The following is a 17,464-nucleotide window of genomic DNA, read 5'->3' as shown; positions in this document are numbered from 1 at the left end:
AATAAATGCTTCCTACCTGTTTTTTTCTTTATTTTTTCCTCCACCTCCCCCCCCCCTCCCACAATCCCCTCAATTAAACCAGCCCCAAGTGCTCCTCACACCTGGACCTGCCCCATTCACAGCAATGGGGAAATGAACCCCATAGGAGAGGCTATGGGGGAGCCACCCAGCTCCACCACCCTGTGCTGCTGCCTCACTGCCCTCAGTGTGAACAGCTTCTTCCTTACATCCAAGGGACCTCTGCATTGCCGGGGGTGCTACCAACCTGGCTGTGCAGCATCGATGGGGTGGATGGTACCTGAGAGTCCCCTTCCATGCAGTGACATGGCAGTGGGCCACAAACAGGTTTGAGGGTTGAATGCCTCATTAATGTAAATGGCCGGGGCTGGGGAAAGGCATCTCTGGCACGTGCCTATGGGAAGGCCTTGGGGCTCAGCCCCCACCTGTGACACAGCACAGACAGATGTGCTTTGCCTTTCTTGTTCACCTTCCATTTTTTCAGGGCATGAACTTACTCATCCTGACCCAGAAAAGTGTAATGAAATGGTGCCAGAGCAGATAAGGCAGAATCACAGAACCACAGAATGGCCTGGGTTGGAAGGGACCTCAAGGATCATGAATCTCCAACCCCCCGCCACAGACAGGGCCACCAACCTCCCCATTTAATACTAGACTAGACTGCCCAGGGTCTCATCCCACCTGGCCTGGTGCTTTGACTTATATGGAGCACAGGCCCATTACCCCACTGCCTGCAGGGCACTGCAACTGAGCCCTGGAAAACCCTTGGTTAAGAGCAGGGATACTGGCACGCAGCACAGTAAGCACAGGAGGAGGGCAGCCGGACCACAGCAATAGGCAGGGGATATGGATATGAGCATGGATATGGGACAGGGGACATGGGACACCAGACATGGGATAGGGGACATGGATACAGGCATGAATATGGGATAAGAGACATGGGATGGGGGACATGGATGTGGACATGGACACTGACACAGGGACATAGATACAGGACATGGATGCAGACGTGGGACACAGACACAGACGTGCTCTGTCCCACCCGGCACTCAGGGCACCACAGCATGGGCACAGTTGAGGCCGGCACTGTGCTGTGCCGTGCGCGGAGCACCGGGGAATGCAGCGCGGCGAGTTCCTTGCTAATGCGGCGCTTCCCCTGGCTCACGCTGAGATCACGCTTCAGTTCAGAGCTGAGCCGGGACTCGCTCTGCTCCCAGCCTGGTTGCAACACAGCTGGAGCTGCAAACATGAAACCAGCCCAGCTCCAGGTCCACGGATGGCGTGTTCAGGCATTCCGTCCTCTCCTGCATCACAGTCTGAGTGTTGGTTCTCTCCAGTCAATCTGTGAACTCCAAATCAGACCTGGGTTTTCCAGCCGGCTGTCCAAGCTCATCCCCATGCAGCATCCTGAGTCATGACCATTCCTCTGGCTCTTTCTCCTCGTTTTTTTTTCCAGGTATGCTCCTTGAGATGGAAAAACATCCGCATTCACTGCATTAACTCATCTGAAACTAAAAGCACACTGCGGTCCCTGCAGAAGATGCAATCGCTGTGAAGCACGGCTAAAGCCCGCTGAGGCTCAGAGTCACCATGAATCACAGTGTTTTCATAGGGCAATATTGCTACAGTTCTTCCTCTGTTATATTTTAAGACCTTCTCACCCAAGTTTACATAATCAATCCTGAAAGGTACAACGAGTTCCTTGAGGTAATTGCGGCGAGCAATCATCCCTCCGTCTCCTTCTCGTTATAAAAGTTCATTGGTCACAAAATATTTTACATATTATCCCCAGAGCATGGGAAAGGACCATAAAGCACTGCCCTGGGGCCCTCCACAGCACTCCCCCTCTATAGCACTGATGTATTATGGGCTGTGCCTCAGCAGCGCCGCACAGTCGCCACCAAGTTAATTTTTTCTGCTAAAATTTTATGGCAGAAAGAGCAAATCGGTGCAGCTAATTCCCCACCACGTCACTGAGCACATCTCCGCCTGTGACAAACCCTCGTCTGAGTGCTGGCCGTTTTAAGGCACAAAGATGTGCGCAGCTGTGGGTTGAGGTTCATTCACTGGTCAGTCTGCAGCTGAAATAAGGTTTGCCCCCCCCTCTCACTCTCTGAATCAAACAATGTGGTTAAAGCTCCCCCAAATCAAGGGCTGTGCATGGAAAGAGTGCGCATGGAAACCACACCCCAGCAGCCCTGGCAGTGATCCCATCACCCCATCACCTTATCACCCCATCACTCCGTCTCCCCATCGCCTCTCTGCCCCATCCCATCACCTCCCCACCCCCATTGCCCCCTGCCTGCCCCTCGGTGTCACACAACACAGTGCATTGGGATGGCCCGGCAGCCCCGCGGGCAGCGATCCGGCTGTAAACCTCACCGGGCTCCATTTTACTGCCTGATCTTTGTAACGCAAACAGAGATTAGTTAAAAGGTTTTATATGCTGTGATTGCCCGTGTAACAGCTCGGCAGGTTGGATGCTCAGTGTCTTTTGACTGCAACTTTACGGGCTGAAACTAAATTACTCGCTGTATTATTTTGTTTAGTAATGGCGTTTCTGAAAGGGCACCAGATAAAACAAGCGATTAAAGTGCTGAATTAGCCTCTTTGCACCACGTATAGGAACAGGGAATGCCATTTCCATGGGCAACACAGGACACGCAGGTCAGGGCAGTGCAGGCAGAACTGCCTCCTTAGTCCCATAGGGACATCAGGTGTCTGGATAGAAGTGACCACTGCTGAAGTGAGCAGTGCTGCACAGCACCCCGCAGCTCCTGTCCACTGGCACCAAGCAGCCCCTGTGTTGTGAACCAGCAGCTCTGTGCAAAGCTGTGGGGTGAGGGCAGCCTGGGGCCACAAATGCACTGTAACAAACCACAGCACCTGAAGGACTCTCTGGGTGCTTTCCCATCCCCTTGCCAGAGGTCACAGTGGGAGATCAGTGTCACCAGGGTGCAGCACTGTGACCCTGTCCCAATGGCCTCAGAGGTGGCACTATGGGCACCGTGGGCTCAACAGTGAATCCCCATGGAGTTGCACTTACTCCTTATGCATGGCAGTGCTCATCCAGGAGCAGCACAGCATGACATGGGTGATGGAGGCAGTTACAGACACGTGTGCCATGTCGATGGCTGAGATGGGTCCCACCAGTGGGGCCGCAGCTTTGGGGGATTCCATTCATGTGGAACTATCCCAGGTGCTCCAGGCCAAGCTCTGGCACAAGCAGCTCTGCATTTCTTCATCCCTACCTCATCCAGGAGCCTTTTTCCACCTTCATCATTACAACATTTTCACCTTCCCAGGCACAACCAAGGCCAGCTGATACTTTCAGCACGGACTGTCCCCAGATCCCATTTCCCAGCTGTGTTTAGCAGACACCAGCAGCGCTGCATGCCCTCCTGTGCAGAGTGGGAGCACAATGGTGTGGTGTGGGGGTACCGCCGCCTGCCTCCCAGCTGTGTTTTTAGCAGCAGGTTTCTGCTTATGAAATAAACTCTCTCAAGAAGCAAGTGGGGGACACGACAGCAGGCCGAGCAAAACTCAAGGTCACCTCCATCACTGGCTGTGTTCAAACCACGGAACCATCAGGGCTGCCAGCGCTGCTAGCAGACATTGTTCTGCAGGGAGATCAGCAGCAATAGAAGGGCAATTATTTTGACAGGACAGAGGTTATAGGCCGGGTGAGTGCTGGTGTTCACCACCAAACCTGTTCGTGCTGGCTTCACCTGAAAACACTGCTTAAATACGATCCTGCATTCCACGTCTGACCTCACGGCGGGAGGTTCGCTTGTGCAATTTAGAAATAAAAATCCCTTTTGTTCCCAAACAACCAAACGTGGGCACACTCGAGAAGGTCTGACCGAGTTCTGATCCAACACGGGGCCATGGTTACTTTTCCTAACAAGGAGCGACTGTGTTTTTACAACGCTGAGCGGTGATTTATGGCTCTATGGGCCTCATTCCCATTCCCTGATCGGGATGCGCCGGGCGTTATCCCCACACCGCGGCACTGCGGCTTTGCTATCGCGTCAGCGAGGCGGAGGTCCCTCGTCCCGGGCAGGAGATGGCAACCGCTGCCTTCTGTTTAAGCATCAACACACTCCATAGTCCGCACGTGAAGGCGGCGGTGTACAAAACACCCTCGGGAAAGCGTGCCCAGCATCGTCCTGCTGCTAAACACAGCTGCCAGGGGGGCTCCGGAACAAAAAAGTGAGGGGAAAAAAAGAAATAATAATAATAATAATAATAATAAGCCATAACCGATCTCATCGAGCCGTTCGGAACCGTCTGCGCTGTGCGGTACAGCGCGGTGCCAAAGCCCCCCGGCACTACGGGCACGGCACGCTAACAGCGCAGCACACCCGGCCCCGGTGTGGGCCTCCTTCCAATGGGGCTCCGCCGCTCTCCCGTTGGGAAACACGCGGCGGGAGGCGCCTGCAGCGGAGGAGGCGCAGGGCACGGGGCCGGAACGCGGGGAGCAGCCCCGGGAGGAGCGCGGGCGGCGGCGCTGGGCGGCTCCGGATGCTGTGCGGGACACGGGGCGGGAGGAAGGGCGGGGCGCCGCGGGGCCCGGTGGCTTCGGGGCTCAGCGCGACGGAGCAGGTACGGGCAGGGGGCGGCGGGGATGGGCAGCGCGGGGCCGGCTGCGGGCGGCGTATCATCCCGACCGCTTCTTGCCCACCCTCCGGGCTCCGGGCTCCGTCCCGCGGGGCGCGGAGGAGGCGGCGGTTCGGCGGATCCCCGGTGGGAGCCGGGGAGGGGGGTGGGGGCCGTGGTTGTTCCTGCGGGGCTGCCCCGCAGTGCTCGGAGAGCCGGGCAGAGCCGTGCGGAGCCGGGCAAGGAGCGCTGTGCGGGGCCGCCAGTCCCCCAACGTCGGCTGCTAAAGCGTTCGTGAGATATTACTTGGGGGTGACCAGAGGGGATAGGAAAGGCCAAGAGCGTTCTGCTGGTGTTCGGAGCCGAGCGGTGTGGAGCTCCGGGCACCTGTGAACCGCCCGAACTGTAACGTTTAGTCTGTGCTGTTCTGCCTCTCACAGCTAAGGCTAAAGTTCCCATCCCGGCAGGTGTAGCGTTGCTCGCAGTAGGAGAAAAAAAATATTTAAGCGTAGTTCTTTGTTGACATTCGTTGTGTGATGAGAAACGCTCGCTCAGTCACGGAGTCCCTCGGGGCTGACACTCATCCACCGGCCCCGACACGCTCTGGCAGCAGCGGAGCTCCCGGTGCCAGCGGCGCGCTGGATGCGCTGCGCTGCTGGGCGCAGCCGTACTGATTTACCGTCTGTTTACACACGGCTTTCATACCTTAATCTCACCGATAAGAGGCATGGAAGTAGACCGCAGCTCTCTCTGAGCGCTCCTCTGTCCGCTGCCTTTGGGGACGCTCCGGTTCTGGGCCTGGGGGCAGCTGCCGGGGGCTCTGGACCTCAGCATGGGATCCGCGTTGCTCAGTGCCCCGGCAGCGGAGCTGACTCTCAGCAATGTGGCTGTGCTGCCGTGCGAGGAGTTGGGGTTCTCCCTGCCCCTGGAGACGGTGATGCTGTGAAAGCAGAGGGGCAGAGAGAGGTGAGATAGATGGGGGCACTTAACCCACTGCAGGGAGCCAGGTGGTGCTTTGCACCTCTGCTTGGTGCTTCCTCAGCACTGCACACACTCAGCAAAGGCTGGGAGGCATATAGCGGGCATGAGCTGGTGGTTGCTGCCTTGTTGCAGAGGCAGAAAGCAGGGCAGAACCAACCCCACTGGGCATGCTGTACCCTGGGCTCGGGGGCTCCATTGGCAGTGACGTGGTGCCACTCCACTTTCCTGCTAACTGCCATCCTGTGAACTTATAATGGGGTAAAGCCTTTTCTGTGAGCTGCAAAAGCACCATTGGAGAGCATCACTGCCCTCCCCAGGAGGACACGGCCAGCTCCTTGATGCCAGCTGCTGCTACTCCAGCCCTGGAGAACACAGTGTGTGAGCAGAGAGCGGTGACTGCAGTATGCCTCAGCAGAGAAAGTGTGCAGTAATTGCAGTATCAGGGCTGGGCGCTGCTGGGGTGATTTTACAGCCCCAGTATCACCCTACAGTTTCCAGCAGTGTGCTGAGTTTTGCTGATGTCTTTATTTCCTGTAAATGGTGACTGCCCTGGGAAGAGCCTGGAGCGAGCGAAACGCAGCCAGCACTGTCATTTCGTAACGTGGGAGCCTGATCTCACTGCTGAGGTGAAGGAGTTTCATTGGGATGGTGCTGGGATTGTGGCCATAGGGAGGTGAGGGCAGTGGCAGTGCCCTCTGAGATCAGATGGCAGGGGGAGTTTTTCACTCAGAGGGCAGACAGGCTGTCCAGAGAGCTGTGCCCCATTCCTGCAGGTGCATAAGGCCATGGATGGGCACCTGCTGCCTGCTTTATGAGGTGGCAACCCTTCCTGTGGGTTGGAAATGGATGATCCCTGAGGTCCCTCCCGAGCCACGTTATGATTCTATGAACATAACTTTAAAAGTGACGGTGCCATTCTTCAGTGCAGTGTTTGAATGGCTGCTGAGCAGATGAAGCAAACTGGGAGGCTCCTGATCCTTAAACCCTCCTTAAACCCCATGTGAAGCTGCTTTGCCTTTGCTATCACAGCGCTTCCCATTGCTGTCAGTAGCCAGGAACAGCACAGTCAGATTCAGCAGTTAAACAGAAATTAACTCAAGATGGAGACTAAACGTGTGTATGACTCCCATAGAACTGAACAAGGGACTTCATTCAGATACAAAAGCGCAGCATTTGTTCTGAGCCTTGTGCCGCAGGTTGTGCCTCAATGGAGATAGAACTGCATTAGCACAGGGTGCTGTGATGGGCTCAGCACTGATCTCTGGTTCTGTTCTCCCACAGCGGAAGGCTGAGGAATCCTCCAGGTAGCTGACTGTTTTGAAATCCTGCCCCAGGATATTAAGATTTAGTAACACAGATTCTCCCCTCAAAAACAGCAGCACAAAATGTTCTATTTACTCACAATATGAATGTAAAATATGCAGCATCCCTCACATGAGCGGTTGAAACATACCGATATTATCTTAAAGACAAAGGAATTTGGTGGAAAAAAAAAAAAACAAAACACATCTATTGTTCTTCTTGTGGCAGGCAGCACATACTGAGCAGCATTCTTGGTCCTGGGAAAGAGTCTGCCCTTTCTACATCCTCTTCCCTCCACCCGACCCCCCCCCCCCCAACCACTGCTCTGGTATTCCTGAATACTTTCTCCTCATCCATTTAAGAAAATCTCCATTGAGCCCCATGGGAGCTGAGCACCAAGCCCAGTCCCACTGCAGCTTGTGACCAGCTCCCATGGGCTGCCCCACATCCCCCCAGGCTGTGACCCACAGCCATGTCAGCACACAGCAATGCAAGCCCCGTGTTTCCCAGCAGCTGCTCTGACCTCATTTTTCCACTTGCAGACAACAGGATGAATCTGAAGAAATATTTTGTCCAGGCCCTGCACCGCCTCCAGAAGGGCCCTGGCTACACCTACAAGGAGCTGCTGGTCTGGTACTGTGACAACACCAACACGCACGGCCCTAAGCGCATCATCAAGGAGGGGCCGAAGAAGAAAGTAATGTGGTTCTTCCTAACGCTGCTCTTCGCCTCCTTGGTCTTCTGGCAGTGGGGAATCCTCATCAACACCTACCTTTCCTACAACGTCACCTCATCACTCTCTATTGGCTTTAAGACCATGAAGTTCCCAGCAGTCACAGTCTGCAATGCCAACCCTTTCAAGTAAGCTTCCTCCAGCTCACCCCACATTAGCGCACTCAGTTGTGTTGCCGGCCGAAGATCCGTGGGTCTGTTCGTGGCTCAGATACGACATTAGGAGCATCAGTGAGAAGGGTTCTTTGGCTCACGGAGAGGCACAGAAAAGCAAACAAACGAGCACAATATAAAAACAATTGGCTCGGATCCAGGGAAGGGTTTGTGTACCTGCGGGTTTGTCTGTTCTCATTACCGTATCAGTTAATCTAATAATGGTTATTGCCTCCTTGTAAACTTTCCCTGGCTCAGAAAAAAAAACTTGAAGTTCAACTTACTTGTCACAATCCAAATCGGTCTCGTGATCTCTCCCCACAATCCCTTTCTTTCTTTTTCCTCGCCATGAACGTCTCTCTTATCACACACACTCAGCCATTAACAGCTAGTTAAACAGCAGTATCTGCCCTGAGCTACAGTAATATAATTCAGCTGTGATTTCAAAGGAGCAACAGATCTTTGGTAGAGTCAATTCAAATTTATACCCATGCAATAGAGTCATGCAAGGCAAGATGCTCCCAACTGACACACGGGAATCAGTTGGTTTTTCCTCTCTCCTTGCAAGAAGTGTTTTGTGTAAACTACAGCAAATCACTGCAATAGAGCCACGCAGTTCTGTGTGAACGCAACAGATTTGGCAGCACAGGGTCCCTGTGCCTCCGGCTGCCAGTGCATCCTGCTGCTGTGCAGCACATCTGCAGCACAGGGTGGTCCTAGTGTGGGGGCTGCCGTGCTTTGCTACCCTCCCCACGTGTCCCTGCAGGTACTCGGAGGTGAGGCCCCTGCTGAAGGAGCTGGACAAGCTCATCGAGGCGGCGCTGGAGAGGATCCTGCAGCCCACACACGGGGACCCCATCTCACCCCTGCTGCTGAATAGCAGCAACGCCACCGACGGGCTGGACCTGGAGCTCTGGAACCAGATCCCGCTGGTGCTCATTGATGAGCAGGACAAGGACAACCCGGTCATCGTGGAGATCTTTGAGACCAACCAGAGCGCCGCGGGGAACCAGACTGCTGCTCCTCCTGCCCCCAGCAACGTGACGACTGAAGAGAAGAAGTACAAACTGGCAGTGAAGCTGGTAAGGGGGTGCTGCTGAAAGCCTATAGCTAAAAGTATTTCTAAGCCCCTACGTGACGATCGCTGTAAGCACGGGTTGGTAACTTCTGGGGCCAATGGAGCACCTGTCCAGCAGAGAAATGTCCCAGGGAAGTGGCTGCTGAGCACACCCAGCTGAGACCGCTGCTTGCACAGCTCTCCCCTGGCCGTGCTGATTGCTCTCATGAGGACAGTGGATGGGGTGGCGTGGAGCAGGGTGTGCCCTGGGGGGAATGGGGAGACCTGACCGTGTGTGTCTCCAGTGCAGCCACCAGGGCTCCAACAACTGCACCTACAGGAACTTCACCAGCGCGGCGCAGGCGGTGACCGAGTGGTACATCCTGCAGTCCACCAGCATCCTGTCCAAAGTGCCGCTGCAGGAGAGGATTAGGATGGGTTACCAGGCAGAAGACATGATCCTGGCGTGTCTCTATGGGGCCGAACCCTGCAACTACAAGTAGGTGGATGCTGAGCATCCTGCCCTTCCTGGCACACGGGGATGGTGTGGGACGCTAAAGGCATGACAGCCTTTTTGTATCTCAGTTAATGGAAAGATCTCCACTGGTCCTTAAGTCTAATGGCAGTTCCCAGAGGCTTTCTGGACATGATCCTGGCTGAAACAGTATTAGAGGATAGCATTGGTTTGAGTTTTAGTTTTGGGTGGGCTGTTTGGCTTGTGACTTACCAACACCCATGAGGGCTCCCTGAGGTATTTAGCAATAATCAGCTGCCAGGCACAAAGCACAGCCCTCAATTTCACTCTCTTTTTACACAAGGCTCTGAGAGATGCATTTTATCCATCTCTGTTTCTTGTGAATGCCAAATTTACGCACAGTTTTGATAAACATGGGTGCACAGCAGCAGCCCAGGCTGCAGGCGGCCCTGCCAGCAATGCCACCTCTGCACAGAGAACAACAGAGAACTATTGTCCAAGAGTGAGGTGTAACACCAGCTGAAGCCTGTTACCAGAGCTCAGAGCAAGCCAGTATTTTTTGGTCTCATCTGCATGACAAAGTATTCCTTTCCATTACAACAAATCGTTATCCTCACCAGCTGCACTTCAGCCCATGCCAGTACCTGGCTTTTCTTCTTTTCAACAGCAGACTGATTGAAATTAAGTCAGCTGAAATTTCTATGCAAGTGTTGAACAAATGAAGCAATTTAAAGCGAATCCCAGACCCAGCTGCCCAAATCCAGCCTCACCAGATGCAGTATCCTATAACCTTTCAGTTCTCCCTGAGTCACAGTTTGACGCGTATGATTCTTCCAGGAATTTCACCCAAATCTATCACCCAGACCACGGTAACTGCTACATCTTTAACTGGGGCATGGACAAAGAGGCTTTGAATTCTTCCAACCCAGGAGCCGAGTTTGGTAAGAGAAAGCTCCACTGAAGCAGGAGGAGTTAAAGGAACAGAAGTGCTGGGAACTTCTGTTACCAGTAACAGATCTATGATGTCTGTTTCTCTAGAACACTATAGCAGGGAGTCACTTTTCCAGAGGGGATAAGCCCAGCAGGGAACTTGACTGCATAGATACAATTGGTGTGACTGCAGCTAGCAGAAGTGTAACATCTGGCCAGCCAAAGCATGAGGGAATGGCTGAACATTCAGCGGGATGCTTCCATTCTGTGCATTTGCCATCAAGTGTATTTAAGCACACGTAAGGGCAATGCGACAGACAGATGCAGGGTCTCCCCTCAAGGGATGGAGATTCCTGTGCACAGGGAGAGGAAAAGATGCTCATAGTACTTTTTAACCAAAGGCTCCAGTTTCCTGTTCTGATTATTTTGCCTGCTGTCACAGGGCTGAAGTTAATTCTGGACATCAGCCAGCAGGACTACATCCCATACCTGTCGTCTGCCGCCGGGGCACGGCTAATGCTGCACCAACAGAAGAGCTTCCCGTTCCTTAAGGATCAGGGCATCTATGCAATGGCTGGGACAGAAACCTCCATCGGTGTGTTAGTGGTATGTGTGGCATTCCTCTAGAGCAGATTGTCTGAGAATAATGTTATCTGATGGGACCGCAACCAAGTTTGTTTTAAGTCTTGGCTGAACTGGCTCAAACCAAAAGAGTCAAGGCACACACTAGCTGTGGGCTGGAACGGTTTATGGAGACTTTTATGTAACTGTCCTGGCAAAGTGCTTTATCAAAGCCTTACGGGAGCCCTGGAAAGCATAGCTCCTCCTGTGTGTGCTGGCATAGCTCAGAGCTTTGCTGTTTGGGTTTTCCTCCAGGATGAGCTGGAGCGGATGGGCTATCCCTACAGCGACTGCACCATGAACGGGTCTGACGTCCCAGTAAAGAACCTCTACAGCGAATACAATACTTCCTATTCCATACAGGTAAAACGGGACTGTAAATCAAACACGGCTTTTAGGGCAAATCCTCAGAGCAGTTACAATTTGTGCCAGGCATGCCAGGTTCCCACAGGCTCAGCAACAACAGCAAAAGGAAGCGCAGTAATTCAGAACTCGAGTCTGAGCATGCAGTAGCCCCAGGTTTGGAAACAATCTGATGGAAATGATGCTGTGTTGCATATAAACCTAATAACACAATTATTAAAACTTACATCAAGAGGTTAGTACCGCTGCTTTGGCAGACAACCTCCTTTCTCACTGCTATGCAGCTCACACAGCAAGGAATAGGGTTTATCCCAGCTGTGATGAACGCTGCAGGGATTGCTCCCTCCTCCTCTTAATCCTCCTCAAGAGAAATAAGTCCCTTTTCACGCTGAGAAGGCCACTTGTTTTGTGCGGGATGTGAAGACAGAGCTTTGTCTTTTCTTCGCTTTAAAATTGGGATGAGAAAGTTGAGTGTTTGTAAACCTTGACTCCCTAATAAAAACAGTGCAAACACGGAGCGCTGGTTAATTTGTAACAGGCTGTAACAGGAGGGAGAAGCAGGTCTGAGGGTGAGACCCTGCAATAAGGAAAACATCAAATCCATTTTGGGGTTACTTACAGATGGCTGAGGGATACATCTCAGATGGGTTGAATGGCTTTGGTTAGCAAGGTTATATATATGATTTCTGCCTTTATGTAATTCCAACAAGTGGATCACTTCACCTTTTCTTCTAAGACGCTTGTATAACGTTTAAGTAAATACCTGAAATGATTGCATTATTACTTAGAAGTTGCTAAATACTCAACATGCTCCCATGCCCACATCATCATGTCCCTTCTGAGACCCCTCAGCAAAACCTTTTTCATAGCAAACTCTACACACATTTCTTACCACGCAGACGCTCTCCACTTGCCCTGCCTCGCCAAAGCTCTTCAATTCAATTACCTTCTCATAGACTTTGTTATTGCTTTGTGCATTGTTTCATGACAAATCCCACTCGGATCTCTGCTGATTAACGTCACACCTCGCTGAGCTGACAGCACTGCAACCCCGGATGGCATCCTGGCAGAGCTGCAGCTGCTCTCCCCCTTCAAGGAGAGAAGCAGATGCCCAGATGAGATCATTCCAAGTTCTAAAACCTGCTCTTTATGTCAAAATATTCCTAAAGCCTTGGCTTTAAAGTGAAGACCAGCCCTTTGTCAGCATGTGATGGGAAGCCTGGAGACAACGCGTGTGTCCGTGGATAAAATAGGGCATTTTTATTCCGTTTTGGAATCTCTATATCACTGCCACAAAACCCTACGATAACTAGCTCCTTCTATACCTGCAAGGACAATTACCTCCATTTAACTTGCCACTACAGCATGTTCTAAAATCCAGAGTAGTAGTAAAAATGCACCGTAAGGAAAAGCATGATTGCAGAGCAACTATAAACATGCTGGCTAATTCACCCACCTCATCCTCCCGGGGCATTCCCCACTGGATGACAGTTGCAGCACTGCCTGTGAGGGTCTGCAGCACAGCCCCACAGCAGCAGCAGAGCCCCACAGCAGTGCTGGCCTCTAACCACACACAGCCCCAGAGCATTCTGCTCTGTGCAGGAGAACCACAGTAAGAAGTGTGCCCGGAGCAGGGCAATTCTCAGAGCAACACAGGAAAGTACATTCCCTTTGTAAGCAGCTCCCTGTTCCCTTTTTCCAGGCTTGCCTGCGCTCCTGTTTCCAGAACCACATGACGGAAACCTGTGGCTGTGGTCACTACATGTTTCCTTTACCAGAAGGGGTAACTTACTGCAATAACGAAGATAACCCTGGTTGGGGTAAGGACATGAACAAAGTCAACCACACAGGTCCCAGGGCACGGGAGTAAGGAGGGAGGGATCAGACGGTGCCTCACTGCTGCTGCAAGTCCTGCAGCTGAACTGCTTTTGCTGGCACTGCAGCCCTTGCCCCGCTCCGAGTTTCTCTTAGAGGGAAGAAAGCAAACTCATGCAGCGTGCTCATATTGAAATACTGAGTAAGGGAAATTAACACAATCCAGGAAGTGGGGTTCTTATCTAAACCAATGCTGTGACTTCTTCTTCTCACCAAACAGCGTATTGCTATTCGTCACTGAGATCCAGCATAAGACACAGACAAATTTGCATTGACTCTTGTAAGGAAACGTGCAAGTAAGTGCTTAAACCACTTCTGGCAGCTGTAAAGGTGGAGGGAATCCTGCATTTCATCTCCCATCAGTTCTCACCTCTTTAGAATTGCAGAAGCCCACGTGGGGCTGCTGTCTGAACAGCACTGAAGTCCCAGTGACTCCCAACAGGAGAAGCCCGGTACTCACGTTCTCCTTTCCTCTTTCCAGTGACACGCAGTACAAGATGACCATCTCCATGGCAGATTGGCCCTCTGAGGCTTCCGAGGTAACTCCGATTTCTTGTTTTGAAGCAGCCATTAATAACCACCTGTTGGTAACCACGTGAATCACTCTGTATTTTTAGAGCTAATGTTCAGGTAGCCAGAGCCTCGGTGCTCAATTACACACGTTCAGCCAGCAAACAGAGCCTGGCACCAGGGGTGAAACGCTACGGTGGCACCGCCTTGCGCAACCCTTCCTCGTGCTGTTAATGCAACAGAGCTGCATTAGAACAGGACTATTCAGGACAGGTTTCCTCCTTAGCTGGGCTCCTGCCCCGGCAAGTGCTTAGCCAGAATGCTGCTCCTTGGCTCTGAACGAGTTCTGTTTTCCTAGGACTGGATTTTCCATATTTTGTCTTATGAGAGGGATATGTCAACAAATGTGACTCTGGACAGGTAAGTGAAAGGAACAACCACTTTATCTTCTCTCCTGCGCCTGTTAACATTAGATTTACATGAGCCTTGGCCACCAGCCAGAGCACACGCGCTAATGCAGACGGGAGAACAAGCTGCGGCACGCGCTTGCCTGGAAGATACATAAAGCGATCCTCTGCTGCACTTCATGCACTTGCTCTGCTCCCCATCAGAACAAGCTGGGCCAGACACAGACCCAAACGTGCAGTTAAAGCAAAAGGAAAGTTAACCACACATACCCAATTGGTTGCATGCAGCAGCCTGAAGCGCTGAGCTGCTGGGGTTCAGCTCCTGGATGGCTGCATTCGGTCCTTTATACCCATGTAGGCTGTGCCAACAGCAGAAGGATGGGGCTGCACTGATGAGTTATTCACTGATAACCAAAGCCCTGAATTATGGGGAGGAAAGGAATGGCCAGATGTGGGAGCACAGACAGCTCCTACAGCACTCACTGCTTAGCCTGCCTGACAAGTCAGTTCTTGTGGAGGCCTCGCATTAAACCACACATTGCAACACAGCCCTCTGGGGTGGTACAAAGCCCTAACCCAGTCCTGCCCTCATGCCGGGCCTTGAAAACAAAACAGAGCGAAACAAAGAGATGCTGAACTTGTGCACGGTGAGCAAACACCCACCAGCACCACCCAGGCTCCCACATGCTGTGTGTGTGCTGCAACCCACTGAGTGCAGGGCAGACAGTGAGCAGCGATTAGCTGGAACTCAGGCCACCAGTTTATTCCGTACCCCCAGAGCACAAGCAGCCAGAACTGAGCAGGAGCTCTGCACTGATTAAGGCAGGTGGGGAAAACCCAATCAGACAGCCCCACAGAAGGCTCTGGGTGCACATGTGTTTGCTCAGGAGCAGAACTGTTTCTGTCCCCCAGCACGTGCTTCACAGCCAGGAGCACTTCTTAACCTTTCCCTGCACCAGGCAGAGGTTTGCATTGCAAGCAGTTACAGTATGGCTTGGAGCAGCCCATCCCCACGTGCAGATGAGATGCACGCGTGGGTCACCTGCAGTGCAGGTTTGCTTAGAGCTCACACTTTGTGTGTTACAGGAATGGCATCATCAAGCTGAACATTTACTTCCAGGAGTACAACTACCGGACGATCTCGGAGTCAGCTGCCACCACGGTGAGTGTCCACATGGTGCTGGTGCGGTGCCATGAGCTCGGCCTTAATCACACCTCCTCCCTGCTCCTACCTGCAGATCGTGTGGTTGCTGTCGAGCCTAGGAGGTCAGTTTGGGTTCTGGATGGGGGGCTCCGTGCTGTGCCTCATCGAGTTCGGGGAAATCATCATCGACTCACTGTGGATCACCGTAATCAACATTATCAGCTGGTGCAAGGGTCTGAAGCAGAAGCGTGCGCAGGCACGGTACCCAGACAGGCCACCGACAGTGTCAGAGCTGGTGGAGGCTCACACCAACCTGGGCTTCCAGCACGAGGAGACCAGCGCTGCGACGCAGGGAGAGGCACTGCCCCCTGAGCCCGGCACCCCCCCACCCAACTACGACTCACTGCGCGTGCAGGCACTGCACAACCCGGGCACAGACAGCGACACGGAGGGCGAAGAGCAGCATCCTGCGACCAACCACCGTGGGGATGCCTCGGTTTGGGCTGAGTGAGCACCAGAGCTCCATCCAAATCAGGGAGCCGGCAGCCCTCACCTCCTCCCCTCCCCTCAAACACACACTGAAGAAGCTCTATCTAATAAATCCCGCAGTAAATTTCAGTCAGCGTCGTGCTCTGGCTTTAGTGCATGGAGCTGGTATGCATTGGTGCTGGTACACAGCAGTGGGTTCCTACTTCTCTACAACACAACATGGTTGTGCGCAGCTCCGGCTCAGTGGGTGCTGAGCTCCTGGGAGCAGCAGAGCTGGAAGATGCTGGGGCCAAGGAGGCAGTGCTGGCTGGCAGTGCAGGCAGCCATTGCTACAGCCCACTGGCCGGGGACAGCATGCCCAGTGCTCCAAGGGGTCTGCACTGAAAGCTGAACTGGGACCCCAGGATCTAAGCTGCTTTTGGCTTGAGGTCATGGTATTTCCACGTCTAAATGACGCTAATGTAAACAGAGTGGAAAGAACATCCCTCTGCTGCTTGGAGGCCTCGCACGCTCTGTTTGTAGTCTGGGTTTGCTGCTCAGGAACTGTTAATGCTGCCTGCAGGTGGGCATGCCAGTTAATGTGTGTCAGAGATAAATACTCCAGACGCGATAAAGCTTCAGGTGCAGGGAGGAAGTGCCAAGCCATTCACAGTGCCATTCTCAGCAATAAACAAACAAATTCATTGAAAAGTCTCTATTGGAGAAGTTCCTGCTGGCACCAGTGGCTGAGCAGCATCTCATGGGCAAGGGGCTGATCTGGGAATGTTGGTTCCCATGCCTGGCTGGGTTCACATCATGCTTTCCCCAGGGCCACTCACTGTGCCCACCACCACCACCACCTCCTCCTCCACACCAATGATCTGCTTTATTGAAGTACCTGTGCACAACTTCAAGAGGAAACATGATCGTGTGGGTAAATCACAGGGCCAGGAACATGATGTCCTGGGCATGGTTCCCAGCACAGCAACCGCGGGTCCCAGCACCTCCCTGCCCGCGGGTCTCAGAGCTGCCCACAGAGGCAATGAGCCCAACTGCCACCAACCACCTCCCACGGTGCTCCCATGTCTGGACACACGTCCATAGCACAAAGCACCTCGTCTCGTGCACACTAAGCACTGAACTGTGACAACTGTGCACCAGAACAGGTGGGGTGAAATGCTGGCTCAGACGCAGCCGCTTCTTGCAGGGCTCACTGTTGTTGTCCCCATTTCTGTTAGTGCCATTTGCACAGCCCATTTCCTATGTTTCTGACAGGCGAGGGGTCCCAGCCTGCACACACACAGGTGGGAGCACGGGTCAGAAAAGCAAAGTTCTTGAAATCCCAGCAGCCTCCCGTGACAAACTGTTCTTAAAGCAGGAGGCAGTTCCAGGTTGCCACATTCACATGGGCTGGAACCAGTTACCACTGCCCACAGCTTTTATGCTTACATTTCCTTTCCTGCGCCTATCAACAAACAAAGAAAGATACAGAGGGACAGATTTACCTTGACTAATTGCCTGGAGCACGAAGTCCCTGAGTGTTCAAACAGTAAATTGATTTCACGGCTCAAGTTCCTTTGGCTACTGAAGGGCTGAAGAAGCGATGGGTCTCCAGGTCCAGGCTTCATGTGATCAGCAAGTCGGGGCTACGCCTCACCATCCCCATAGGAAAACACCTTCACGTGGCCTGGTGTTACAGGCATAGAATGCTACGAGCTGAAGGGAGCAGGTACATGAAGAACAACCAGCATCACCATTTCTTATTGTCATACCTACATCTGCAATTACGAGCGCTGTTGCTTCATACTATTCACCTACTGGGGACAATG

The 17,464-nt window shown here is 52.9% G+C and overlaps 1 protein-coding gene across 1 annotated transcript; it reads left to right on the top strand.

The window, feature by feature from the left end:
- The first annotated feature begins 4,513 nt into the window (after window positions 1-4,513).
- SCNN1B (sodium channel epithelial 1 subunit beta) lies at window positions 4,514-15,785 on the top strand. Its single transcript, XM_072349307.1, has 13 exons — window positions 4,514-4,623; window positions 7,443-7,761; window positions 8,552-8,867; window positions 9,148-9,341; window positions 10,155-10,258; window positions 10,690-10,853; window positions 11,124-11,231; window positions 12,934-13,051; window positions 13,327-13,402; window positions 13,588-13,645; window positions 13,975-14,036; window positions 15,110-15,185; window positions 15,262-15,785. The coding sequence occupies exons 2-13, from the start codon at window positions 7,451-7,453 to the stop codon at window positions 15,676-15,678; spliced, it is 2,004 nt and encodes a 667-aa protein (XP_072205408.1). The 5' UTR covers window positions 4,514-4,623; window positions 7,443-7,450; the 3' UTR covers window positions 15,679-15,785.
- Window positions 15,786-17,464: the final 1,679 nt, after the last annotated feature.

The sequence above is a fragment of the Excalfactoria chinensis genome, chromosome 14 (genome assembly GCF_039878825.1).
Source record: "Excalfactoria chinensis isolate bCotChi1 chromosome 14, bCotChi1.hap2, whole genome shotgun sequence".
Classification (NCBI taxonomy): domain Eukaryota; kingdom Metazoa; phylum Chordata; class Aves; order Galliformes; family Phasianidae; genus Excalfactoria; species Excalfactoria chinensis.
The sequence above is the reverse complement of the archived record's forward strand: the minus strand, read 5'-3'. Positions and strand labels throughout refer to the sequence as shown.

Excerpts from the sequence above, each read along its gene's own strand:
- SCNN1B (XM_072349307.1), top strand. The coding sequence starts at position 7,451 with ATGAATCTGAAGAAATATTTTGTCCAGGCCCTGCACCGCCTCCAGAAG. Across the intron at positions 11,232-12,933 it reads ATACTTCCTATTCCATACAG|GCTTGCCTGCGCTCCTGTTT; the intron begins GTAAAACGGGAC and ends CCCTTTTTCCAG. Across the intron at positions 13,646-13,974 it reads GGCCCTCTGAGGCTTCCGAG|GACTGGATTTTCCATATTTT; the intron begins GTAACTCCGATT and ends CTGTTTTCCTAG.